Here is a 26,412-nt window from a genome sequence, read left to right on the forward strand (position 1 = left end):
AAAATCACGTGGAACGACATTTTCCAGCATGGATGAGGGGTTGATGCCGTGTGGGGGGAAAAAAAAAAAAAAAAAGAAGGAAAATTGCCATAAGGTGAGGTAGGGCGATGCCCACACAGACAGAGCTCGCTGCAAAACACCCCGTCCGAGCAGGAGGGAGGTGTCACCCGGGGCCACCCCCCCGGGAGGAGGAGGGTGCCCGGCTCGGGGCTGTTTCCATAGGGAGGGAGCAGCACCTGGCCCGGCAGAAAGGCGAACGGCAGCGCGGTGATGTCCGGGGCGGCACCTCCTTTCCCTCGCTCGTCCGACAAAAAAAACCACGTTTTTTGAGGTAAATACCGTCTCGTTTTACCGGCTGGGCTCGGGGGCGGCCCCGCGGAGCCCCAGGGACCGGGGGGGTGGGGAGGTGGTGGGAAGGAGCAGGCTGGGGAAGGGAGCTCCGCCCGCCCGCGCGTCTCCTTAGGGACGCGGCCGTCCGGCAACCGCGGGGGCCCCCCGCGCCCGCCCACGGCTCACGTGCCCCGCCCGGGCCCGCGGGGCGCGCGCCGCGCGCTCTCCGCCAACCCGCTGCGCCGCCGACCGGGCTGGTGGGCGGGGCCGCGGCGAGAGCGCGACGCTCAGTGTCTCGCCCCCGCCCGCCCCCCGCCTGCAGCGCGCGGTGCGGCCGCGGCGGCGCCTGGCTGGGGTTGGAGGTGGGGGGGGGGGGGGGGGAAGAGAGGAGGAGGCGGCGGCGCAGGCGGGCGGTGCGCGCGCCCGCGCGGGAAGGCGCGCGCCCGGCTCCGCCACAGGGCAACAAGTGAGGAGGGCGCGGCCCCGCCCGCCCCCGCCCCGCCGCGGGAGCGCTTCCCCCTCGCGTCCGGCTCCGCGCCCCGGCCCCGCTCCGCCCGCCGCGGGCTCTCGCACCTCAGGCGCGGCCGGCCCTGAGGGGAGAGAGGAGCGGGCGGTGAGCGCCCGTCCCCGCAGGGGAGGAGGAGGAGAAGGAGGCGGTGGCGGAACGGGACGGGACGAGCCCCCTCCGCGGCGCCGCCCCGGCATCGCCCCTCAGGTGCGGGGGCCGGCGGGGCCGGGGCAGGGCGGCGGGCCGGGGGTGGGAGCCCCGCGGCGAGGGGCAGCCCCGCGGGCGGACAAAAGCATGGTGGAGGCGGGGGCGGCGGCAGGAACATCCCCGGCCGAGACCCGCGGCTGCCGGGCAAGGTACGTGCGGGGAAGGTTGCGGGGGTGGGGGGGGGTGTTCGGCTACCGGCTGCGAGAGGAGCTTAAGAGGGACGGGGCGGGGGGAAATTGAAAAAAAAAAAAGAAAAAAAAATCATTTTTTTTAACTTAATTTTTACCTCCCCTGGCTTTCCAGGTCGCGAGGTTTTCCTTCCTCGCAGCCCCCTCGCTTTATCTGCGCGCTGACCGCTGCGAGCGGGCGGCGGAAAGGCGAACGCTCGCAGATATGTATTTACTCGGAATTTGATGTTTTGCTTTGTTGTGTGGGGTTTTTTTTGTTTGTTTTTTTTTTTTCCTTAGGGCTTGGGGTTTTTTTTTGTTCGCTTTTTTTTTTTTTTGTCCCCCCGAACGGGAGGTGACGGGCGGTGGGAGGGTGGGGTCACACCACGCGGACGCCCCGGCGCACGGGGAGCACCGGCGGCCGGCACATGTTGCAGCCAAACCAGGCGAGAGGAAAGGCGGGGAAGAAGAGGCACGATCCGCTGGCATGGATGAAACTTAATCCAGCTCAGCCCCACCGTATGTTTTGTCGTCGTTTGCCTTTTTTTTTTTTTAATTTTTTTTCTTTTTTTTTTTTTAATTTATTTAAACGTAGGGAGGGCGGAGTTGGTGCTGAAGCCGGGAGCTTTTCGCGGAGAAAGCCCAGTGCTGCAGTGCCGGGTGCTGCTGCAATCCGCTCCTTGGCTGGAGGGGAGGGCAGCGCCCGCCGGGCGCGGAGAGGGGAGACCCGCACATCTCCCGGGCTCGGCTCCTGTCGGCTCATCTCAGCTCGTTAGCGGGCTGCAACCCCAGTAGGTTAATTGTTAATACCCGCCAAGCCCTAGGATTTTGCGCTACAGTGTAGTGCTGAGGTAGTGGCTCTGTAACGTGGACTTCGGTGAAGCTGAAAGGGGGAAAATTACGTTTTTGCCAGAATTGGCCCTGAATGTATGTGCTCCATCACGAGATGATGCTTCTTAGTCCTTTAAACTTCCTGAGACGTACAGTACCCCGTCAGGGGTGGGGGACTTCAGGTTACTCGCTGTGATTGTGGCTGAACTGCAGCTCGCAATTCATTAGTCACCCTGCAAAAATTCGTGGTGAAAGTTACTTGAGTAACGCTTTAATCCGGCTTCCCAAAATGCTCAGTGCTCTTGGAGTTGATTATTAAACACTAATGTTTAGTTTTAACTATGCAAATTAAGAGTTTGCGTTGTGCAGTTGAGGGTTTTTTTCCCTATGATTTTTTTTTTGTTTTGTTGTTGTTGTTTTGGTGTTTTGGTTTTTTTGTTGTGTTGTTTTTGTATTTTGGACAGAGAAAGTGGGTTTGGGCACAGAAGAATTTAATCTGGACGCGGGAAGATCCATAAAATTACATGCTAGATATATACTCTTAGAGTTGTTGAGGAAACATGATTATAGCGTTCTCCTTTGAGGAAATTTCTGGTAAACTACTTCTCGCCTGTCTTTACAGAGAGGCAGCGCGGAATTCAGTTCTCTCTTTAAGCTGCTTGAAACGGTTTCATGTTCTTCTTTGCAGTTCCGTTTTGGCGTCGGGTCCTGGTGGTGTCACCGAGGGCGTGTGTGGAGGGTGGGGTGGGGGCAGCAGATGACACTCGGGTGAGTGGTACAGTTGGTGTTTCGTTCAGGTGGCTGCTGGCAGGGACTGCCTTGTCACTTAGTGACCCAGCCTAATGCCTGATAAACTACTGGAGGAGCTGAATTAGCTGCCAATTATTACGAAATGCGTGGAGGAAACGAAACAGAGAATCGGCTTTTCTCATTCAGCAGATGTAATTTCTAATGTGTTTTGCTTGTTTGTTTGTTTGTTTGTTGTTGTTGTTGTTTTTCTTTTCTGGGGCCGTGAACAACGTGAGACCATAGTAGAATCTTTAAAAAGCAATACTGCCGTGGAGGTGAATTGAAATACAGAATGTTTGTCATATACCTAAAAAGACAGCGCTGTGGGTTAGAATCAAAATATTTTTGGCTTAAAGGAACCCCTTGTTTTGCTGCTTGCTTTGAACATATGACTTTCTGCACCAGATGTTGTGCAGTACAGTTGTATGGCTGTTATATTCCAGCCAAAACCTAGAATTTATTTAAAGCGATTTTGTCATCTCTGGAGTCATCATGCATGGATTTATGCTCATGTCTTTTCTCCACGTGCTGTTAAAAGATGAGAAAAATGCCAGAAAGCGAGATGCAGCAGCAAGATAACACTGCTGAAGGGACTTGTTTTGAAGGTCATGCATTAGATGACTGGGAGTGCAGTGAGCTGTCTGATGCCCTGTGTCATAATAGGTAAAACTCACAATTCTCCCTAGAGATTGTTTCTAATGAACACAATGTTGTTGGTGGTCAAAAAAATTATCGTTGTTGCCTGGAAGCTCCTCTTGAAATTCTTAAATACTTCTGGATAATGAAGATGATGCTGAGGAGATCAGCATACAGGCAGTGTTTACTCAGAAAAAAAAATTAGTGTTTGACAAAAAAATGAGAAGTGGATAAAGTGTTTTTGTATTGCATGCTGAGAAATCTGTGCAAATGTCTGCATGAACAAGTCACAGTGTATATAGGGGGGGGGAAAAAAGCAGGATTTGAGTCTTCATCTTGCCTACTATCAGACTCCTTGGAGAGCAAAGTCTTTCAGAGGAATGCTCCTCCATGGTGACTTGTCAGTGCTTAGAGGATGAGGAATTGTCATTTTACTGCCACCTGGTGCAGCTATTTTTGCAGTGGGACTGGCTCTGACAGTGATTTTTCCTGTTGGCTGTGTAGACCCAGTTGAAGGAGAACAAACGGTGGTGACAAAAGACTGTGTCAGTGCTGATCCTGTTGAGACATATGTCCCCTATCACAGCCAATATTGTCATTTATCACAACAGTCAAGAAGCATTGATGGCTTGTCACTGATATGTGCATTTGACCAAAATCTGTATAGTCATGTTGTTCCAAATTAACTAAAGGGTAGGAAAAAGATTGAACAGTGTCAATTAAAATCCTCAACCAGATTCTTCAGTAACTTGTTCTTTTTCAGCAGATTACTTAATTTTTGACAAATGTGTGTCAGATTATCTTGTAAAATCTGTACTTCAGACAGCTTGTGAAACTTCAGGGTTAGTTACCTGATGGACTTTTTCTGTGTGCTGTCAGACTGGTGCCTTTTGATGGCAAGTGACTGAGCAGCTGTGTCAGAAACACAAGGGTTGACATTCCAGGTCTTTGTGTTTTGCTGGGTTATGTGTCCTGCTCTAAAAATCCCATTAATTTCTTCTTTTTCAGTTGAAGGATTTGCAGTCTACATAGTAGAAGGTGGTAGGTTTCTTGCAGGTTTGCCACATACTTAAAGCTTCTTAAATAGTGTAATTCTAAAACTGGCCAAGAACAGGTCAGAGGCAGGATGGGGGGGAAGATATTGACTAGAGTGTACTTGTTGTGGCAACAAGGGTTTTTTGTATGTTTTTGTAGAAAGCACAGAATATAGAAAGAAATATATATTTCATTAAAATTATGAGCATTTTAACGTGTCTGGTTTTCGTGTTAATGTGTCTTGAAGGCCATTAGGATTGATCGCCTCTCAAAAGCTTGAAACCATCTTTGTTCCTTTCATAGGTTGTTGGTTTGGGATTTTTTTCCCTAGTATGCCTCCTTATTACATTTTCTATTACTCTGTAGTAGAAGTGTATAAGTAATTTTGAAGCAAGTAGGCATCTGTTTACTTTTTATGGTTTTTTTCAGGTATACCAAATTTTTTTATATGGTAGTTTGTAAAGTTACATTTTTAACCGAAGTCTTAACAATTAAATTGGGTGGTTGTAGTTGTGTGCATGGGCAGTCACGGGATTAGTATTTGATGTTTCTGGTGTGTCGTAGGCTGCGTTCAGGTGAGTGCTTATCGTAGAATATCCCAACCTGGAAGGGACCTGCAAGGATCACTGAAGTCCAGCTCCTGGCCCTGCACAGGACAGTGCCTAATTTGATTTAGGGAGGACTTTGTGCCTGTGAGTGCAGTTAACAAAAATTACTTATGTAATCTTCCTGTTATGCCACGTGCTGACCTCACAAATATATATTTAAATGTTTTTAAATGAGTTTGCTACTACTTCACGGCTGTATCCTTTTATGTAAGTAAGCACCTTTTATGTGCTTAGAAGCCAGCAAAAAAGCAACAAAGATGATGATGATATAATGAAATACAAGCTCTTCCTGTCATTTTAGTACAGAGTGAAAAAGTCACTAGCCAAAAGTTTGGGAATAACTGTCAGATCTGTTCAGTCACATTTTGCTTTTGCATAGGAAGAACTGACGGGTGTCTTGGGCTTGATCTTCCACTTTGCTTGTATCTTTCTCTTGGGCCTTTTAGGATTTAAAAGATGACTATGTAAACCTCTCCAAGTCTCCAGATCATGTAAAACCCAGTGAAAAGACTGGATCATTAAACTGTCTTGTGATGAACTGTGCAGAAGACTGATTGAATTGGTGTCTCATGAGAGGCAATTAGCATTTAAGTAAGGAAAAGAATCCCACTGTGTGATGGGTGTGGTGCTGAGATTTTTTAAAGGGAGAATTGATGAAACAGTTTCCATCAGCAGTTGGTTAAGAAAGCTTTGTTGTTAGAGAGAAATACAATAGTAAGAGTTGAAAAGCACTTAATTTGGAAATAGTTCTGTTCATCTTTGTAAATAAGTTCTGAAACTTAGCAGCTGCTTCATCTTAAACTCACAGAAGAGTTAGTCTGAGAGTGAATTGACTAAATCACTTAATTTGAAAGTCAGCTCTCTAAATGAAATGGGCAAGAAATCTTGATTTGTGGGTGGGAATGAGTAATTTTTATTTTTTTCTGTAAAAGGTTAATTCTCAGTGGCTCAATGGTCTATGAACCACCGGAGGATGTGCATACTTGTATGGAATGTACAGTAGAAGCAGGGTATTGAAAGCTGATGTGCCCCATCAAGGTGTGTGGTGGGGGGGGATGTGCAGCTTCCTGCCGTTCTCCTGCCGTTCAGCCTGTCCCAGGTTTGCTGCCGAGAGCATCATCCTGCAGTGTCGTGGTGCGGTTTGGGGGCAGAGTGGCTGAAGCAGTTGCTGCTGTCTGTGCCCCCGGTCTCCTGTGCTCGTGTAGCTGTTTGTGCAGCTGTGTTGTGAACTGAATTGAGGAACTAAGTGGATTGAGAAATAGCCTTTCTGTTTGCTTGTCTTCAGGGTTATATGCAGTACAGTGAGCTGTGCAAATGTGGGAATTCATGGCCTGGGAAAGGGTGGGATTCTTTAAGTGCAGCTGAATGTTGCACTGTACCCTGAATTTAGTGCTGTTTTATCTTACTTGAGCAATTGTATTTTTTTAATCTGATATTTGAATGTTAGAAACTGGTAATGGAAGGCTGTCTTTTGCACACTTACTATTGATTTGCTTTTGAATAAAAACAATTAAAAGACCTGCAAAACAGCTTAAATTTGGTTTCCTAAACCACTCACAGACTCAGTGGATACTTTGCATCCGTGTGCAGGTAACAGGTACAGAAGGTACTCCTTGGATTTAGAAGTCTCTAATCAGGTTAGATGATTATCTGCTGTTAACAAAAATGGGAGTAGCTACCTAACCGGCTTAAAGATCTTTTACAAAATCCTCCTGGTATTTATATGCATCTTTAGCTGCCTAAAGCTGTGGAGAAATTGTTTCCTTTTCCAAAAACTTGACAGGCTAGAACGAGATCTGCATCTTAGGTTTTGTAAGTTTGAGAGAAGACAGTGAACTCCACTGATTTTTTTTTTCTGAACTTCAAATGAATTATTCAGAAAGATGAAAAACTTTTACTGTACTCGTTAATTACACCTGAAACCAAAACCAGTTGAAGGCAGAAGTATTTTTCATGTATTTGCATTTTAAAATGTAGGTTCTGCATTCTCAAACACGTGTTTAGTTCAGTACTGTAAGTTCAGAGGCAGATCCCAGAATTCTGACGTGAATACTCACAGTGTGAATTTGGTTTGGATTGCCTTCTGAGCAACCACATAGGGCTTGCAGGGAAATATGGCTTGAGATGGCTGGGAAGTCCCAGCCGTGTATCCCATCACCCAGCCACTGACTGCAAAAGTGGCAGCTTGTGGAAGTCAAATTGAAAGCCAGTGTTGGTTTATTTTTAACCCAGAAGGACAGTGGTCATCAGGGGTAGGTAGTAACTTCAACAGACATACCAGGTTACACTGTACTTGCTTTTGAAACATAGTTTTTAGCAGTGTGTTTTGTGCAAGAAGGCTAAGAAAAGGTAAAGTTTTACTGACTTGAAGTATGGTGCTTGAAGGATGGTTTAGTTAGTTGACTAAATAACGAATGCTCTGTATGCAGACATAAAGGTGGTTGAGGTATGGTTAAGGCAGTACTAATTACTGGTTTTAAGATAAAAGTGGAAGAGATACCAGGAGGAGATGTCTTGTCTGTGGAAATTATGGTCATCTGCCTCTTGAATAGGTACATTAAATCACCTTTTTTATTTCAAATACAGCACAAAAGCAAGGAGTAAGAGTGTGTCTGTCCAGCAGACTTTATCTCTTTAAATGTGCCTTGAAAGCATGAGTCAGGTTTGCAATGTGTTACCAGAACAAACAGGGATCCAAGTACGAAGAATCTGGGAGGAAGGTATTTCATTATCCACTTCCTTGGCTTTCTAGGAATTATGGGCAGATAACACTCCGGGTGAAAGGAACCCCTGAACAAAGAGCAGCACAAATGGGTGGGTCATGCTGGTTCAGTAGGCAACCTCTAAGCTGGCCTGCTTACAAAAAGTGTTAGAGAAATTCAGACCCTGGGGTGTATTTCGTTAAAGATGAGGTTTCCCAAACTCTTTGTTTCTGGTGGACCAGTGGTGGGTCTGGCCCTGCCTGTTGGACCTCTGTGGATGAAGGTGGGAACAAGACCAGAAGCATTGGGCTGCAGCAGCAACGTGCTGGTACATGGAAGTTTAAGCTGATGAAAAACGGGATCTGTTGTGGTCTGGCCTGTGGGAGTCTTCACTCTTCTCCTGCTCCATTCCTGGTGTTTGTGCAGCACAGTGGCAAACACCTCTAGGGATGTGAGGCAGCTGAAAACTAATTGCTGCTTTATTGTCAGGTGCTTTCTCATCCTCTGGCTTCCTGAACTGATTCACCACAATCCTATCAGTGCAAATTGGGACTGTGCAGTTTCTAGGGGAAGGAATAAATTACAGGAATGAGTCAGCTGTGACTGAAACTGTTTCAAACTGCCATGGAACTGTACCTCCCCAACTTGTGACTGACGTGATGAATGGCAATTAATTTTCTTCCAAGAAATACTTCTCTGCTGACATGACACTTGGTTAAACCCCTTATCTTGATTCTTTATAATTTACTGTTCATTCAAGCTGAAGCCTGTCAAGGGTAACTAAAAACTGAAGTTCTTAAATCAGAAGCTGGCAACTCTGCGTTATTCCCAACAAATTTACAATATCATAGTTCTACAGCTTGAACTGACCTTAGAATGACTTTTTTGTATTAACAAATTGGGAAAAACAGGTCACTTCTGCTACCACAGGCCCTCTTCAACATTTATTTTTATAGTGAGTTGAGATCTTACCCACAGTTGTCACCGTGAAATCTCAATTACTAAAAAAAAAAAACTAAAACCAACAACCCAAACCCTTTTTACTGATAAACAAAGAAACCGATTTTTTTTTTTTGTTACAGGTTTTTTTGTTTGGTTTGGGGTTTTTTTTCATGTGCAGTGAGGAACACCTTCATAGATGTTTATTGTGGCTGTAGGTGTGCCAGTATAGAATGGTGATATCAGCATGATGTACTGATTCATAGGGACACTGCCATGGTTTAAATTGCCTGATGTAAGTGTGCTGTACATGTGGAGCTCCGCTGCTTTTTCATCCCTGTAATAAATCATGACCAAACTCAAGTAGTCTATACCAGTAGAAAAATTGGAATATACATCAAACCTGGGATTGAGTTTACAGAATACTTCTTGTAATGACCAAAGGGGTTTCCTTGCATATACCTTGATCTTCAATAGAAACATTAAAACAATTCAAATATGAAACTGAACATTCTTTCAGCCAATCCAAGAATTTAATTTTAACAGCTAAAAAGACAATATTTAGGCCTAACTTACAGTGAATTCAGTAGGTGCACAGTATTTAAATATCTTAATTGAACCCAAAGCTTTCGTGAGAGACACTTTAGTAACTTAAAAGATAGACAGGGTTGGGATGATCTGAGGATTTGGTGGTAGCTGACTCTCATTTAAAAATGGATGAAAAAATAGATGACTCTCCAGTTGAAGAATTCGGCACTTTAGCAGTTTGGTTTGGGGTTGGAAGTATTCAGTTTGAGATGGAGGAGATCTGATAGTATCTCTTCCATCTCTAAGTGTTCTGTCAAGTAGGAATTTCACATAAGCTGGTCTTAATGAAGTTAAAACTAATTTTTTACTGTTGAACTACTTTGAAAAGATAACTTGATGCAAACTTGTGGATGTTGCTGCAACATTTCTAAACAGCAATATAAAGTAAACAAAGCTTTGGTTTCATAGATGTTATTTTAAATAGCGTGTTCTGGTAGCTTCTCTTTGCTGCTGGAAGAGCTAGAGGGAGGGGAACACCTGAAATTAGTGAAAATGGTGACAGGAACATAATGTAACTTACTCTGAAGATTCTGGAATTGTGAGACACAGAACTTGGCATTCAGCAGCAAAGGAAAGGTCTTAATACCACAGTTGAAAACTGACATTAGTGGTGTCGGGACAGCAGTCAAGCAGGCTATTAGGGGTAGGGAGTTAGATTCTCATTAAACTTTAATGTAGGAGGGATTTCCCCTCCTTTAGAAGTTAAATCAAGAAGTTAACTTAGCTTTTGGCAAGTTAACTTCTGGAGTTTCGTTGGAATGTAACTGCTCTGAGCAATGCCTTTATCTGATTGCTTTGAAAAGCAAGACTCTGCATAACGTGAAGACCTGCTGGCAACCAGGGGGTGGTGGTGGTAGTCTGAGAAATTTAAATGTAGTGCTCACAGATCCCTTCAGATTAGCTGCAGGGTCTGTGCATTGCACGGTGGGGAGTTGGCTTCCACGATAATCTGATTGTCTCCTGACAAGCTTATAGGATGGTGTTCTCACCTCATCAAGGCTGACTCTTGATCCCTGCGATTTGGAGGCTTGATGAGACCCAGTGAAGGAGTGTGGTCACTTGTGGGTTGTGCTGTAGAAGAACCTTGTTGGAACACGTTCTCTCTGCTTGATTTTGGTTGTGACTTGGATGAGGTTTAAGAGGCTTCAAGGGGAGTCTTGCTTTGTTCTTTCACTTCAGAGCCATCACTTGTGCGTGGGGTGCACAGTGACCTCATAGTCTGTGCAAAACTGAGTATCTTCTGTGATTTACACCTTGCACCAAATCCCGTTGATGTATAGCTCCAAAAAAAGTCTCCACAAGTTCTTATTTGTGAGCTTTAAGTACTAAACAATTTGGGTTTTTTGTTGTTATTGTAATACCAAAAATGACCAAAAAGAAGGGGAACAGATAAAAGTTCATTATATAGCTGGTATGGCAAATGTGTATAGAGAAAATAACACCAGTATTTTTTTGGTGTTGCTTTTGGGGGTTTTTTTGAGCAAAAATGTGCTGAAGATAACTAGTGGGAAACAGAATGTGAAGTTAATTTGGCATTTATTCAAACTCTTTATAGTTCTTTATGCCTTGGACTGTGTTTTAGGAAAATACAAATACATCCTTTCCTAGTCTTGTTATTTACTCAGGTCTTGAAATTCCATGCACACGTTGCACTGGTGTCCTTTGGTATTCAAATATTGGAAGATTGGAATTTCTCCCAAAGCTGAATAATATGCTGAAAGATGTCTCAAAGCAGGTATATGCAAATAATGAAAACTGATGTTAAAATAAACATATAACTACTCTGAATTTCGTTGCACTCTTTGCTTTGAGTAGTGTGTAATCTTGGTAACTTTCTTCCAACTGGAACATTGTTTCAGACTGTGCTGTGTGAAGAACACAGAGAACATTGACTGTTTTCAGTGGTAGCCACTGTGTGTGACGTGCTTCTGTAGAAGCAGAGTACTGATATCTGTTCGGTATTTTCCAGTTCTTAAGATTTTCTTAATTACCGTTGTATAAAAGTGAACTTGTGTAAAGCTCTGAGGGGGGGAAAAGAGATATGACTGTGTGTAGTTAAAAAACAAATAGTATTCAAGTTCTTAAAAGCTGGAAATAGCACAGACTTTTTATAACAGCCTGGGGCTCTTAACATCTTCACGTTCTAAAACTGTGTCGTTGCTCAATCTGGAAATCTCTTGACTCACTGAACAAAACTGAGCTTTTAGGAGAACTGATACATCTCACAGGAGGTTAGTAGGACTGAGTGTGCCTTGTGATGTGTTAAGTAATTAAATTATTTTCAGAAATGTAGTGTCACTGTTGCCCACAGTGTTGCTGACAGTGTCAGAAGTTGTGCTGCATGTACAGCTTCTGTAAGGGATACCAGGCCTCAAACTGAAGTTACATGGTAAGATCCAAGTCTGCCTTAGTGCCAGTTACAGCTTGCCTCTGCAAAGAGAGAAGGGTGGTTATATCTATTAGATAGCTGAATTAAAACGTTGTTTTGCCAAATTCCTGATAGTTTACTCTTGAACCAGTAGAGTGGTAGGTGTAATACCTGTAGCTAATAAGGATTATCTTATCTTTTGTCAGCCCCAGTAAATAAATGGACTTTTAATGCTTGGGTTTGGCAGTCAGATAATGTAGACATGTTACTCAACCCACTTAGAAAATACATCATAACTCCTGTCCTCAGTAGTAGATACAAGTGTTTGCAGTTTAAAGGCCGTGGCTTCTGTCAGACTTGGAAGAAGGTGGAAAAGTTGAATGTTTTACCTTGCACCTGCACAGTCTGTTCAGAGACTGGTGGTACATGACTACCTGCACCAGGGTATAAGTGTGATGCTGTCACAGCTACAGTGCCAGAAAGCCTCTTGTTGGAGGATGGTGGGGATTGTGGATCCAGAACCAAGGCTCAGTTGTTCATGTGTTGTCGTCCCAGCTGAAGAGAGGAGACGTGTCTGCTTTGCTTCCTTCTGCCCTGTGCTTCCACTGTAGCTGCCGTGGTGCTTACCTGGTGTGCATCTCTGGTCAGGGTTGGGTTTCTGCTGGGTTGGTGATGGGAACTGATTCATGGAGAGGCCTGGCAGAGCACCAGAGCCAGTGTGAGGGAGGGGTTGGACCCGAGTTCTTGGAGTCAGAAAGGGAGGAGGAGAGTCTCCATCAACAAGAGTGATCAGGTGATAAGAGTGGTTGAGCTGCTTGTGGATTCACAGCTTGGAACAGGGTTGAGGCGGGAAGTATTTACTTGTGGGACTGATAGCATTTGCTGTGCTGTGTGTGATGGAACCACTATCACCTTGCCAGACTTCTTCTGATGAAAAGTTCTACCAGGTCTAATAGGAAATGGAGATTTTTCTGCATAGGATCCCTGTCTCATTTGCTGCAGAGGATTTGCTGCAGTCACAGTGTTTTGAAGGATTTTGTTAAGTGTTTGCAAATGGTGTCTGGTGTTCAGAAGAGTCAAGTATCCTGATGACTTACAGAGGTGTTGAATACTCACAGTTTAGTAAGCTGGGGGCTGTGACAGATGTGCTGTGTTAGTGCTACATGTCCTGAAAAATCAAGCTTTGGCTGAGCTCTTGACAATCCTGAGTTTTGTTGGCTGTTACTGGGAGGGATCGTGTCATCCCATTGTGTCAGGAGTCCCGGGATCATAGGTCAGATACCACATCATTTGTTGTTCTGGGGAGAAGTGCTTCAGAGGACAGGGTAGATAAGCACTGATGTGCATGCTGAGCTGCATGGAGTAGTACAATCAGGGGACAGCTGCCTCCTCAGTATTTTTGTTGTACTGGAAGGAAAGTGAAGAAAAATAATATTTAATTATCTGTTCTTAGTGGAAGCTGCTGTGGCATTTGAAAGAGGAAGATAAAGTTTCTTTGAACTCTGTGTGACCAACCAGTGCTTTGTAGCAGTTCAACTGTTTAGCTTCAGTGATGGCACTGACCACAAGTGTGTTTTTTGTCTTTAAAGTATAGAAGAAAACTACTTTAAAATTAGAACAGGAACTTCACAGCTGACTGAGAATAGAATAATACATAAAGTGGATCTGACCTAAGTGTATACAAAGATAAATATGCAGATGGTACGTGAGGAAGAACAGGAATGTTTCTGAGTAGCCTGTTGTTTCTGAGAGTGGCTTTTTATTTCAGAAATACACACACCTCCTTTGGATTAATAAGGTCAAATAAGAGAAAAAAGATTGCTGATTATTTACCTGCTGCTTTCTTCCTAAATTTTTAGTAGTTTAGCGTTTAACTTGTTGAGGAGTAAAAGACAGTAAGGCTGATCAAACCAGAAGAGATCAAGGGTCAGTCTAGCTCAGTCATTTGGTGATGGCTGGGAAAAGAAAGGAAAACAGCAGCAAGTACAAGGTGTACTTTTCAAGTCTCCCTGTCTGCTGTTCTCCGTGACTTCAGGACCTCAGAGGCCGTGTTTACAGCTGGGCTTGTAACAGTGATTACAAATCTTCTGTGAGATTTTTCTGGTCTTCTAATAATCATTTATATTCCTGGCAAGTGGAAGTGTCTTCAGCAGTGAGTTCCATATATGACTTGACCGTAGTCTTGCTGACCTTATTAATTCTGAATTATTTGTGTAGCTTGTACATGGATATACCCCTGGGCTGGTAAACAGTTTGATAAGCACTGCTTTAGAGGAACATGCTGTTTTCATGTTGCTCCTTGTACTTTTCATCCTGACAGCTGTGGAGGAAGGAGGGTTTGATCCATTTTGTCTCTCTCAGTAAAAACTGGAGATGGGTAACAGAATTTTTGATTCAACAATTCAAAGTCTTGCATGTATGGGAGACCTCTCCTTTTTTATTTCTTTTCATTTTTTTTTAAACTTCCTAATAATTACAATTCTACTTTCAGCTACCATTCATTTCTTTTCCAGTTGGAGGGGAAAAAAAAATAGAAATCCAAGTTCACGTTCTCCTCTGTCTGCTGAGATCTGAATACCAGCAGTGCAGCTGGCAAGTTTTCTCAGCCTCTCTTCTCTCCCAAGGAACAGCCAAGTGAAATTGTCAGAAAATGATTGTGTGCTTTAAAATTTGGCTCTGCCTGTTATGTAGTTGGAAGATATAAGAGTGCAAGTATAAAAGCTTGAAACTTAATTTAAAAATAACTGACCTTATCATATAGCAATTTATTCTATACCCTTCAGCTCACCTTACGAGCAGAAAAAAAACTTTCTCTGCCTGCCTTTGCCAAGCTGAGGGCTCGGATTCTAATTATTATACAGTCAAGTGTTTACAGGAGATCTAAATAAGAAGCAAACTCTGCTGGCTGATTTAGGTGCCCCGTGAAATGCTGTGTAACTTTCCTAAGCAGCAAAGGGAAACTATGCATTTGTAGCAGCTTGCTGATGAGACCCCAAACACCTACGAGCTGTAGGTGTGCACGTATTAGAGACAGATTAGTTTGGCTTTTTTGGGGGTGTAGGTAACCTCTGTTTTTAGGCTACTAACTTTCATATTGTTCACCTGAAAGTAGTTTGTATTTTTATGAGGTCGAGAACTTGATATGAAGAGGGCTAAAAATCTCCTTTTATTTGTTTCTAGATATGAGAAATGAGTGTTGGACGCAGAAGATTAAAGCTGCTGGGAATTCTGATGATGGTGAACATTTTTATTTATGTGATTGTGGAAGTCTCAAAAAGCGGCAGCCAAGAGAAGAATGCAAAAGGCCGTGTTGTTATACCGCGTAGCACATTCTGGAGAAAATATACCCCTCACAAAGCTTATTGGAACAAACAGCAGCAGAAGCTTGAACTCCTGTACAACCCTATTCTGGCCTTGCTTTCCAATATGACTGTGGAAGAGAATTTGAGTTCTAACTTGAGCGCTCTCAGCTCCTGTGACCCTGACCCGTGGGTGTCTTCAGAGGTTAGTGACTTTGCAAACCTGCCAGACAGATTCAAAGACTTTCTACTTTATTTGAGATGTAGAAATTATTCATTAGTAATGGATCAGCCAAACAAGTGCAAACATAAACCTTTTCTGCTGCTGGCTATTAAGTCACTTATACCCCATTTTGATAGAAGGCAAGCAATTAGGGAGTCCTGGGGCAAGGAAATTGAATCAGGGGATGTGATAGTCAAAAGGGTCTTCTTACTTGGACAGACCCCACCAGAGGATCATTTTCCTGATCTTTCACACATGCTGAAATTTGAGAGTGAAACCCACCAAGACATTCTCCTCTGGAACTACAGAGATACTTTCTTCAACCTGACTCTGAAAGAGGTGCTGTTTCTGAAGTGGGTCAGCAGCAGTTGCGCGAACGTCCAGTTTATTTTTAAGGGTGATGATGATGTTTTTGTGAATACCCATCAGATCCTGGATTACTTGAAGAGCTTATCAAAGGAAAAAGCCAAAGACTTATTTATAGGCGACGTGATCAAAGATGCTGGACCTCACAGAGAAAAAAAATTGAAGTACTACATCCCAGAGAGTGTTTATGAAGGTTCATACCCTCCGTACGCAGGAGGTGGCGGGTTTCTGTACTCTGGTGATCTGGCATTAAGACTGAATAATGCATCTGACCAGGTACTCCTTTACCCTATTGATGATGTTTATACTGGAATGTGCCTTCAGAAGCTTGGGCTTGCTCCGGAAAAACACAAAGGCTTCAAAACGTTTGATATTGAAGAGAAATACAGAAATAACATATGTTCCTACACAAACTTAATGTTAGTACATAGTAGAAAACCTCAAGAGATGATTAAGATCTGGACACACTTGCAAGATCCTCACTTAAATTGTTAAAGTAATGTGCATAAGTCCAAGTCCAAATAACTTTCCAGGTTTGGGTCTGACTTCCTTGGTGGATCACTGAAGCTCTGTTTAATAGTTGAATTTTCTCCCTAAACTTTTTTCCTGTACTTTCGAAAACGAGAATAATACTAAAATTTGAAGGGATGGCTTGAAGACTTGGTCCTGACTTTTCCACTGTCCTGATGGTCGTTATGTTTCAATACTTGTCTTAATTTTAAAAGAGACTTTGAGGATATAACTAGCTGTCAGTGACTGGTTAGCTGTATTGGAAACAGGGATTGCCAACTGCAATGCATCTTTCATTAATTGTGTTGGTGGAAGATAATTTTTCCTTGAGTAGTGTTCGTGTGTGGAAACCACTGTAAATTGAAAATACACAAATTGGAGGAATGTAATTTTATCTTTAGATATGAAACATTTAGAAGACTTTATAACTTTTAGATTTTGTTTTAATGTAGTTTTCAGTCCTTTTGCACCCCGAAACAGTATTTTCTCCTTTACTTGGGATCTTTTGTGCAAAGTGTATCTGTGTCTGAAGGAATTTACCCTTTAATTAGATGATGTCCTTTTTTTTTTTTTTTTTAACAAGAAAAGCATAATACTGCTTGAAACACCCCTTAAGAGCTCAATATATAAGGAAAAAGAACAGACTTTGTTTGGAGCTGGGCAGTAGGTACAGTTAAGTTGGTCCCTGCCTCAGTTACTAAAGATGACTTATTGTTTATGTTATTTATGTGAAAAGCTACTCTGGTCAATCCTTGTTTCCTGTTTGGGCACTAAATGTGATCAGGTAGCTTGATGGGAATGACTGAAATTGCACATTGCTTATGAGAGCACGGTTTGGATCTCCTGTAAAGCGGTAGCAAATCCAGAATTGTGCAGATACAAAGAGTTTCGGATTTTGAAACAAACTTTGAAGTTGCATGAAGCCTCACGTAGAGTTAAACATGTTCTCGAAACTCAGATCTTCTGTATTTCCACATCTTGCTTATAAGAATTATTCTAAATAGTGGTTGCTTTCTTTGTACATGTAGAAGTGCCTGTCTATTTATTGTTCAGATGGAAGACCAAAACATTTTCTTAAATATATTTTGTGTAACATTTTATTTGTATAGTGTTGTCATTCAGATATTTAAATAGAGCATGATATTTTAAATCTGATACGTGTAACATGTTAAATAAAGCTAATTGTTATTTTTGAACTTGAAAAATAAAATGTGATTTAAGTATTTCTTGTAATGCTTCATGTTGACTTGCAGAGCTCTAGAATGTGGCATTCAGTAAAAGGGCATAAAGCAAAAGGCTTTATTTCTCTAATGCTTGTGTACCAGACTATCAAGAAAATGTCACAATTGTGCATGCATTCGTTAGATACCGGAATAGATGGACAAGTCTGGTGAAAGCACGGGGACATTAAGTGCCCTGGGAGAAACAGTAAGTACAGAGATAATTGCCTGTACAATGCCACTGCTTGTGCAACTGAAAGGAGTCAAGGAATGGATTGAATAGCTGGCACTTTAGTTTTTGTTTGAAACAACTTGGCAGCGAAGACTCTTTTCCTTTGCTTCTTCACCTGCTTTTTCCCCTTCATTTACCTTGAACAATTGTGGTACTTTGTTTGCGTCTGGTCTTCCACCTTTTTGTTCTGTGGATGATCCTGTCGGCCCCAGGGTAGGTAAAAGACAAACTGTGCTCTGGTGCTGTGCCGTGAGGTTTGACCTTGTGCTTTTGTCATTCCTCGTGAGAAATTACACCTTTCTGAAAGAGATGCAGGTTTTACTGTTCATGTGTTACTTCCTAGTCTGTTGTTCCTAGCACCCTGTTTCCTTAAATACTAGCGGGATTTTTGTCAAGTTTGGGCCAAGTGAAAGAAAATAAGTTATGCTGATGATGGGAGGTGCAAGGAGAGATGTAGTGTCAAGAGTCTTGAAGGGGAAGGAGGGGTTGCTGAGCAGAGACATGGAGAGGAGGGACAGAGACAGGCAGGTGAGCACTAAACATACCGATGAGGTCCATGGAAGGATCAAACACACAAGAGAGGCTTGAAGGGAAAAAAAAAAAAAGGGACAGGAAAAAAGCCCAGGATTTAAATGGTGTGAGTAAGGTAGGGTGGAGTGCACATGTGATACTAAGTGAAATGGGTGGGATTGGTGGAGTGCCAGCATTAATTGTGTAATTTATACCTGCAACCATGAGATCAAAAACAGGCCTCTTGCATAGGATGCCCCTGATGATAATAAGGAAAAACAGGCTGAGTGGTACTTGCAAAAGAGAAATGCTGTGAGAAAGCATCTACCCACCTCCTGAAGTGACAAGAGAAAGGGGGAGAGGAAAAGGCTGAGCAGGTGGTGCTGGTGGGGTGAAGAGGTAAAAGGTTCTGGGGAGGAAATTGGACAGACCAGTTTTGTTTACTGTGAGCATGGAGAAAATCTGGTGACTGTATTATCCAGTTATGTCTCTGGTCCACTCCCGTGGAGAAAGAATTGTCTTGACAAATAACTGAGAGTGTGTGGAGTATAAAGAGTAAGCCAAATAAATATCAGAGATAAGATGCACAGAATGCATCCAGAAGTGTGGTGGCAATGGGATTTGGGGACAGTTGGGAAACACATGAAAGTCTTTTAAAAACAACATGTATCTGCTGTATTCTGCTGTATCTTTCTTAAATACTGCTAAATACTTAAAATTTCTGTTGCATTTTCCTTAAACTTAAGGGAAAGAGTCTACTAAGATGAAAGCATGGTAAAATTTCACTACAATGGAAATAATGGAATTTGAAATAAGAGGTGTTTAGATGAGACATTTGAATGTGGATACAATATTTATTTATTTATTCTTCCCTGAATACAGCAGGGAAAATGAAGTGCTGCTGTGATTAAATAACATTGCATCAGGGCAAACCATTAGAATCCATTAACTTGTTTGTATAAAGGCTCAGACCTTTGTTACAAAATCCAGTTGGGAGGAGGAAATACAGGATAAGGAAGGTAAATGAGCTGTAATTAATGCACAAATTATAATGTTTATCTTCTAGAGGATGGAGTCCCTGTTTTCTGCCAGTTGGTTATTTAGCCTGTATGCACTTACACTTGGATCCCTTCCTCCCCTACCCAGCTTTTTTTTATGTAGGCTTGAGTGAAATGTAGTGCTTGACAGGACTGGTGATAAGAGAATTCCTGGCAATCCTTTCTGCTTTTCAGTGTTGGGAGCACAGAGAGCCAAACTTCAGAAGAGTTTTGGCTGGAAAACACAGGAAAGCGGCAGATTAGGATTCACTAAAATTTTTGCATTAGGTATGCAAGTCAGCAAGGATCCACAGGCAGGTAAATCCTTAATTCTGGGCTTTGTGATGCAGTAATGAGCAATCCAGCTCTTATCTGGTGCTGCTGTTGTTCTGATCTAGTTTACAGTAAGCAGTTTACCCCCTGAAATTTGGCTTCCTTTCTCTTATTGCACCTCATATGCATAAGATTTCCACTGTACTTGTGTTTTCCTGAGGGCACCAATCCAAATGAGTTCATGTCTACAATGAACTACTTCCTCCTCACAGAATAATCACGAACCCAACTTAGCAAGCAAATAAGGCAGGGAGAGCTGCTTTAAGGATCCCTTTTACAGACAGTAATCACGGAGGTGGTTCTGAGTGGAGGAATGCCAATCAGCCCCAGCACGAAACATCTCTCTTCAAATTCTCTTCATTGTATTCCTCTAACTTCTTAAAGCTGTTGCTGGATGAGGATGAGAACAAGAGTGGGAGTGAGAAGTTAGTAAAGAAAACCCGCAGTTCTGGAAGCAAATTTTCAAAATGACAGGAATGATGAAAAACTGAGCAGGTCACTTTTTCTTTTGCTTGTGCTCAGATCAGGTATTTGGTTGTTAATCGCAGTTTGTTTATATTTATATTGGCCCAGCCTGCTCAAAGTAGTGTTTAAACAGCTCTGGGTAGATTCTGCTGAGCAGCACCTTGTGGGGTTTGCACGGCCAGCCTTTTCAGAAGATAAACATCCATTTTCATTCGTCAATGAAAACATTTGTACCCTGTCTAACATCTGACTGAATGAGGTGAGTTGGACATAATCTGGTCTCGGTGTGTCCACCATCACTTCAGGCTCTGTTAACATCTACATAAGTATGGAACAAATCTCTATGACCTCAAATTTTGCTCTGTTTTCTGTATTTTCATGTTATTGCACTTATTCTTTGAGTTGTCTTCAAGCCTAAGCACTTCAGACCACGAGTTATGTGCTTATAACTCAGCACCCTCTGTGCTGTAGGGGCTGGGGCACTGACAGCGTGCAGCATCTTTGCTCTCTGAGGAACTGTGGAAGGCGGCCTCAAAACTTGCCCATGTAAGTTTATTGCCCAGTTTTCATTTTCAGGTCAGCAGTCTGGTATGTGGTAGGATCACTGAGGCCTGGCAAGTGTGACTCAGCTCTGAACTGGATGGGAATGGCAGGTTTGTGCTGGCTCAAAGGGAATTCATTCAGCCCTGAAGGACAACGAACACATGGGATCTCTGCTTTTGGGGTCTCTCCTGTTGCTGTTTGTCAGGTTCTGAAAAGTTACTGATCTTAGGGTGAAGCCCTTCTGTTCGTCTTACCCGCTTTCTTTTGAGAGGGGGGATTCATACGAATGCATTCTGCATTTCCTGTCAGAAATAAATCAAGATAGAAATTTACACCGTGTCAAATTTTATATAGAATTCCAATCAGTCTTCTAATTTCTGGGCTCCTTGGCTTACCTCTCCTTGTTCAACCTGTGTCAGTTACAGTTTTTCCTGCTAAGCTCCCATCTAAATCATCTTTCTTGCTTTGTCATCATGTCTTTGTTCCCTCTGTCCCGTGTTGTCTCATCCGTTGGTAGAGACTGAGTGCTTGCCTCACCAGTAAACCTCAGGGTTTTCTGAGAAACAGAAACACCTCTTTGGATTCACTGGAACGAATGGATCCCTCTAGCAAATGGATTTTGAATCCCTCAGACAGAGTAGTCTTAAGGTACTTCATTTTGTGGCTTGATGTTCAGTGACAGACCCTTAAACTAGAGGAAAGAGAGTTTGGAGAGTGTTCACTGGCAATTCACCTGAGAGATCAGCTTTAAAAAAAATTTACAAAATCACTTACTTCTATCAGAGCCTGATTCAAACTGTTTCAAACAGTGGAGTAAGTGGGAGAAAAAAAATGCTGAGCTACAAAACAAGCTGTAAACTTTCTGATTTTGGAAAGTTTCTGCTGTCACTGTTGTTGTAATCAAAACTGCCCTGAATAGATTTGGAGAGAGTTTCTACAGGAGTTAGAAAAAAATCCCCAAACATCCCCTGTTAGCTTTTAAAGCCAAGAGCTGCAGCTTGGTATTTGTTGTGGCTGTATTTTTGTGTCCTTTTCCCCTCTTCCTCTGTCCCTCCAGCTAAATTCTGGCCGAGTTCCGCAATGCGAGGAGGTTGTACCTGATTCTTTTGTGTTTCCTTGTGTACCTGAAACGTGTCATCTGTTTTTTCTCCGCTACTCCTACCGCTGCCTCTGATATTCCTCCTCTTCCAGGAAAGTCAATTATCTCATGACAGTCTGAATTTTGTCTTTTTTTGGGGACACCACATGCACGTTGTGCCGGCAGATCAGCAGGAGCCACCCGTGTGATGAGTGTTTGAACTGCATGAAAGGAGGTCATGAATTTTGCGAACACATAACCTTTCATTTGTGCAATAAGTTTGTAACTTCAGAAAACATCATCCTGCAAGTAATGTCTTCCTTGTTTTCTTACCTGTAAGATCATTCTGGTTCTTAATATTTTGTGCTCTTACTTTCCAGTTATCCTGTAACATTAGAGAGTTAGCTGTTGTGATAGAGCTGCAGGTAGTTGTGGGATTCATGTTTGGTCTGTAGAACTACCTTTTGCTAAGGAGGGAGGCTGGCATCTCTCTCAATGGAAATCAAACCTGAAAGCTCACCTCTGAGTAGAGGTGAGATTAAAAATATCCACTTTTAGACCAAATTTTACTGAGATTTGAAATATTCTTTAGCAATACTTTTGAAGAAAATAGAAGCATATTTGTGTACCTAGAGACTTGTTGTGTTTTATTTCATTTCCAAAATCTGCATCCTGGTTTACATTTCTTACTGTCCCGTATTCAAGCACATACAAATGATTTTTAAAAAAAAGGGGGGGAGTGGCTGCAGGAAATTCCCACTACAGACATTACAAAAGCTTTCAGGTAAGCAACTGCCAGGGTATGAAATAATAGGGTGAGATGAAGGAACAAATGACCCCTTGGTTTGATGGGTATCTTATTTAGGCACAGTGGGAAGTGAGGGATTTTTTTTTTTTTTTAATAGATGTAAAACCAAAGGAAATTTGCCTTTTTCTTTCCTTTCGATCTTTCCAGTATGTGAGGAAGGAGACTTTTGCTTTAGACATAGGTTTGGCAACTGCCCAAGAGATCTGAAAGTTTCATCTGAAAACAAAAATAAATGCCAGAGAGGCCAGTAAACTGTTGCTTTTCTTAAACCTGTCCTACATGGTTTTGATACCCTCCTGGGTGATCAGCAGTAGTGATGCTCAGATGAAGATAATGATGAGTATCACTATCAACAGTATAAACATAAGCCATGCTTTGTGATACCTAGAAATTGGATGACTTTCAAGAGAGGTGAGTTTTGTTTGTGCCCTTCAGATTTCAGAGAGGTTCCTTGTTGGAATTAGTCTGAGAATTTGTTCTTGTTATTAGAGCTGTCATCTGTTCTCCATATAAATATAACCTGGATTGTTCCAAAGTAAACTCGAGGAAGAGCTGTATTGGTTCTAACCAAGGGTAGATTGGTCCTCAAGCCCCTCAGAGGAAGAACAAAATGCTTCTGGTACCTCACAAGAGCCTTTAATCATTAGAAGCTGCTTCTAGACTATGGTGGTTAGTGACAAGCAACAAGATCATCTTCTAGGAATTTGTCTTTTTTTTTCTTTTTTTTTTTTTCTTTTTAAACCTTCACTGGCAAAGAGCTTTGCAACATAATTATGTGCTGTATGATCATTCTGTATCTGGCGCTTCGAGAATGAGAAAATCAGCTCCCTTCTCCCCACCTTGCAGTTTGGAGTGGACATAAGTACTAACCCCTCTGCTCTTATCAAAGCCTGTAAACTGTGCTTAAAGGGTCGAAAAATTTACTTGTGGGGTGGCAACTTGGCTTTTGAGCCAAACACTTTATTCCGCCAGAGCTGTGGGAACAGTGTGAGACTACAAAGTATGTACAGGGTGCTACCCCTGATCTCCTGCACGGTCTGTGCCTACTCAGTAACAGCCTGCAGTGCTACTGATTACTCTTCCCAGAGGAAAATGAGATTCCAGGGAGGTGTTGCCCCCCTGAATCCACAGGGCATATGGGTTTAGCACTAGGGGTACCCTTGTTATCATTTCAGAATGGACCATCCCCAGTGGTGTTGCTGGTACAACCATCAGTGATACAACTTAAACCTGATGCCCTTGTGATCTCTTAGTAACAAAGTATAACAGGAAAAATTGAAGTTTTATGTGTGGTTACATGATGCATTGAACAGGGTGTTTTTCCTCCATGAGGTGTACCTTGACATGTGATACATGCTAGCAGTTCTTATTCAATGCTGATTATCCATTTGTTCTGTTCCAGCTTCCTGATTTTTAATTCCTGTGCTTTCTTCCTCACAGGAAAGCAAGATGAACCATTTTAGCTATAAGTGAAAGAATGTCAAGTGTGAGAAAATGGGGTTCAGAGCTGCTGTAAAGTTAATGCCACAGTGGGGGGCTATGGGGGGATTTTCTTTGAGCTCTAATTGAAGCATCTCATTATTTTTCAAAACTATTCATGTTTGATCTAGGTTTGGAACTGACTTCCTACTATTTGCTACACCAAATCACATTTTGCTTATGCCAGAATTTGTTATATTTCCCAGCTCTCTTCTGTGTTGCCTGAGCCATCCTGTGTGATGGAGTTGCAGCTGCCTGCTAGAAAGTAAAGTGAAATATGTGTCTGTGTCTTGGGAGAAGGAACTGGCATGGACCCAATGCACTAAATCTCAGATGAGGCTTGTTCCTTTATTCTACTTCTCAGGCAGTTCCAGCACATGGGAGGGCCCTCTCATACCTGCATGTGCTTTTTCCCTACTCAGAGTGTGTTTTAGGGCAGGAGAGAAAATGGATGCCCTGGTCTGTGCACAGTTGAGTGGTTAAGAGTATAATATCCATTCCTGGATTTGTTTTTGCTTGTTCTCAGGTGATCTCTTCAGGATTTTCCCTGCTTTAGGATGTTTGTTGTATGTAGCTGGTGTTTAATGCTGGAGAGATCTGAATCATTCGCTCAGGGTAATTGATACTGACCTAATTACACAGATGAGTTTTTCACTGAAGTTTTTAATGGTACTTAATAATTAGAAGAGTTCTTCATTCCCCACATCTGTGATTCAGTCCTTTGCCTTTCGTGCCTCCAAACAACAAAGGCATTTCATGAAATTATCTCCCTGTTTATTTTGTGTTGGGCAACTCTCCGAGGCCCAGTGCCTCCTGCCCAGAGAATCAGCGGGAGTTTCTGCAGTTTAACCTCTCCATGGAGAGAACTGTGGTTGAATTCAGCGATGCTCTATTGTCCCTCATCTAAACCAGGAGAGGATATGGATGAACTCTGATCTCTGCAGGAGATTGCAGAGGTCAAACGGGGATAGGGAGACTCTCAGACCACAGCTGTGTCCATGGCTGTTGTGCACAGCGCAGCTGTTTGTTCAAGAAATCCTTAAGCCACATTTGCTACACTGGGATTTATTCTAGAGAAGATACATCTTTGTGTCCTACTTACATCCATCCCCAGAGTGTCTGTCTGGAGAGGAGGATCTTGCGTAATCTGGTAGAGTTGCTCTTTACCCTCCTAACCGATGAACATGCGGGGTTGTGTCCTGAGGTGCTGCAGTAAACAGGAGAAGCCCAAACGATAAAGTCATCACCTCTCCCAGTTTCACCAGGCTCAGAAAAGGGGTTAGAGGCCAGCATGGTTTCAGACCTACATTGCTCCTGTAATGAAGCAGTTGTGCACTTCCACCAGCAATCCAGCGGGGCGGGAATGCAGCTGCGCTCGCTCCCGTGCGGAGCAGCTGGAGCTCTATGGTTGGCTGGGCCTTGCCAAAATGACTTCCTATGCTCCTCTGCAGGGGAGAAGGGGAAGGAGGGGGGGATAAACACAGATTAAAAAAGCCTGGCACAGGAGTGTTTTTTGTAAATGAAGGGTCTGCCCTTCACTGAGGGGCAGCGAAGGTCATCAGAGCTGGAAGGATTTCACAGCCGATGGCAAACCTGGCAGAAACCTCGGCCCACTCCTGCATCCCAACAGAACACCCGATGAAAATCCTGGTGGAAAACTGATGCACAGAAATATTTGAGAGACTTTCCCCCCCGCCCCCTGGGTCTGTATCTTGTGAAGCACAGTGGTTTCAAAAACACCGTGGATAGCTTATTTCTAGAGACATGTTTACACCTTGCATATCTCTGGGGGCTAAACAGACACCAGAGCACCCGTGTTGGTGTAGTTCTGTGAGAGTGAGCAGATAAACATGGTGCTTCAGGGATGATGTTACTGTTTCTATCCCCAGAAGGGAGATGTGTGAAAGGAAAGGGCCCAAATTGTGCAAAAGAGAACAACCACCATTTCATTTAGTCACCCAGCATTTGTTTGAATAAACTAGTGCTGCTTTAACATTATATTAAACATCTCTCCCACCTACTGATTTATAAATTCCCCCTGAGCTTCTTCCTTTTACTTTTGGTCTGTTCTGAATATCGCAGTGTCTGGAATTTGTCTTTTATAATGATCTATAGCATGGCATGATGCCAGCCTCTACTCTAGGGAATTTTTGTTCATGTTAAGATTTGAAAATCTTTATAAACATACACTTGGAGGAAAAATAGTTTGGTATTTAAAAAACAGGATAAAGAGTTAGAAGAGCTCAAGTGCTCTTACCAGCTGTGTCATATCCTCTGAGGCTGCCATTTTTTGGGGCAAAAAAATGAAAACTGGGTTCTGTAACTCAGCTCCAGGATGTTTCCACACTGACTCATGGAGCTGCTGCAGAGGAAAAGAGCATCCGAGATGTGCTACATAAATATAGGTAATAACTCAGTGAACAATTTTTGTCCCTAACCTCTTGAGCACATGTTGGTACTTGATGTGAGAGTAAATATTTGAGAGAGGCACAGTTTTGAGAGGAGCCAAATGGTCTGTAACAGAAATTAGACCTCTGTTATTTGGACTGTCCTCCTCACCCACCGTCTTTGGTCCCAGGCAGGTGAGCATAAGACAGTTTC

The 26,412-nt window shown here is 42.9% G+C and overlaps 1 protein-coding gene across 3 annotated transcripts; it reads left to right on the forward strand.

Moving 5' to 3' along the window:
- Positions 1-213: 213 nt before the first annotated feature.
- Positions 214-17,329, forward strand: B3GNT2 (UDP-GlcNAc:betaGal beta-1,3-N-acetylglucosaminyltransferase 2). 3 transcript variants are annotated; one of them, XM_032683190.1, is made up of 2 exons: positions 214-331; positions 14,889-17,311. In XM_032683190.1, exon 2 carries the CDS (start codon positions 14,898-14,900, stop codon positions 16,089-16,091), a length of 1,194 nt encoding a protein of 397 aa, XP_032539081.1. In that variant the 5' UTR covers positions 214-331; positions 14,889-14,897; the 3' UTR covers positions 16,092-17,311. The 3 variants fall into 3 exon arrangements, with proteins under 3 accessions (XP_032539081.1, XP_032539080.1, XP_032539082.1); XM_032683189.1 differs by lacking the exon at positions 214-331 and adding an exon at positions 911-1,194 and having other exon boundaries at positions 14,889-17,329; XM_032683191.1 differs by lacking the exon at positions 214-331 and adding an exon at positions 1,605-1,731.
- Positions 17,330-26,412: the final 9,083 nt, after the last annotated feature.

The sequence above is a fragment of the Chiroxiphia lanceolata genome, chromosome 3 (assembly GCF_009829145.1).
Source record: "Chiroxiphia lanceolata isolate bChiLan1 chromosome 3, bChiLan1.pri, whole genome shotgun sequence".
Lineage (NCBI taxonomy): Eukaryota > Metazoa > Chordata > Aves > Passeriformes > Pipridae > Chiroxiphia > Chiroxiphia lanceolata.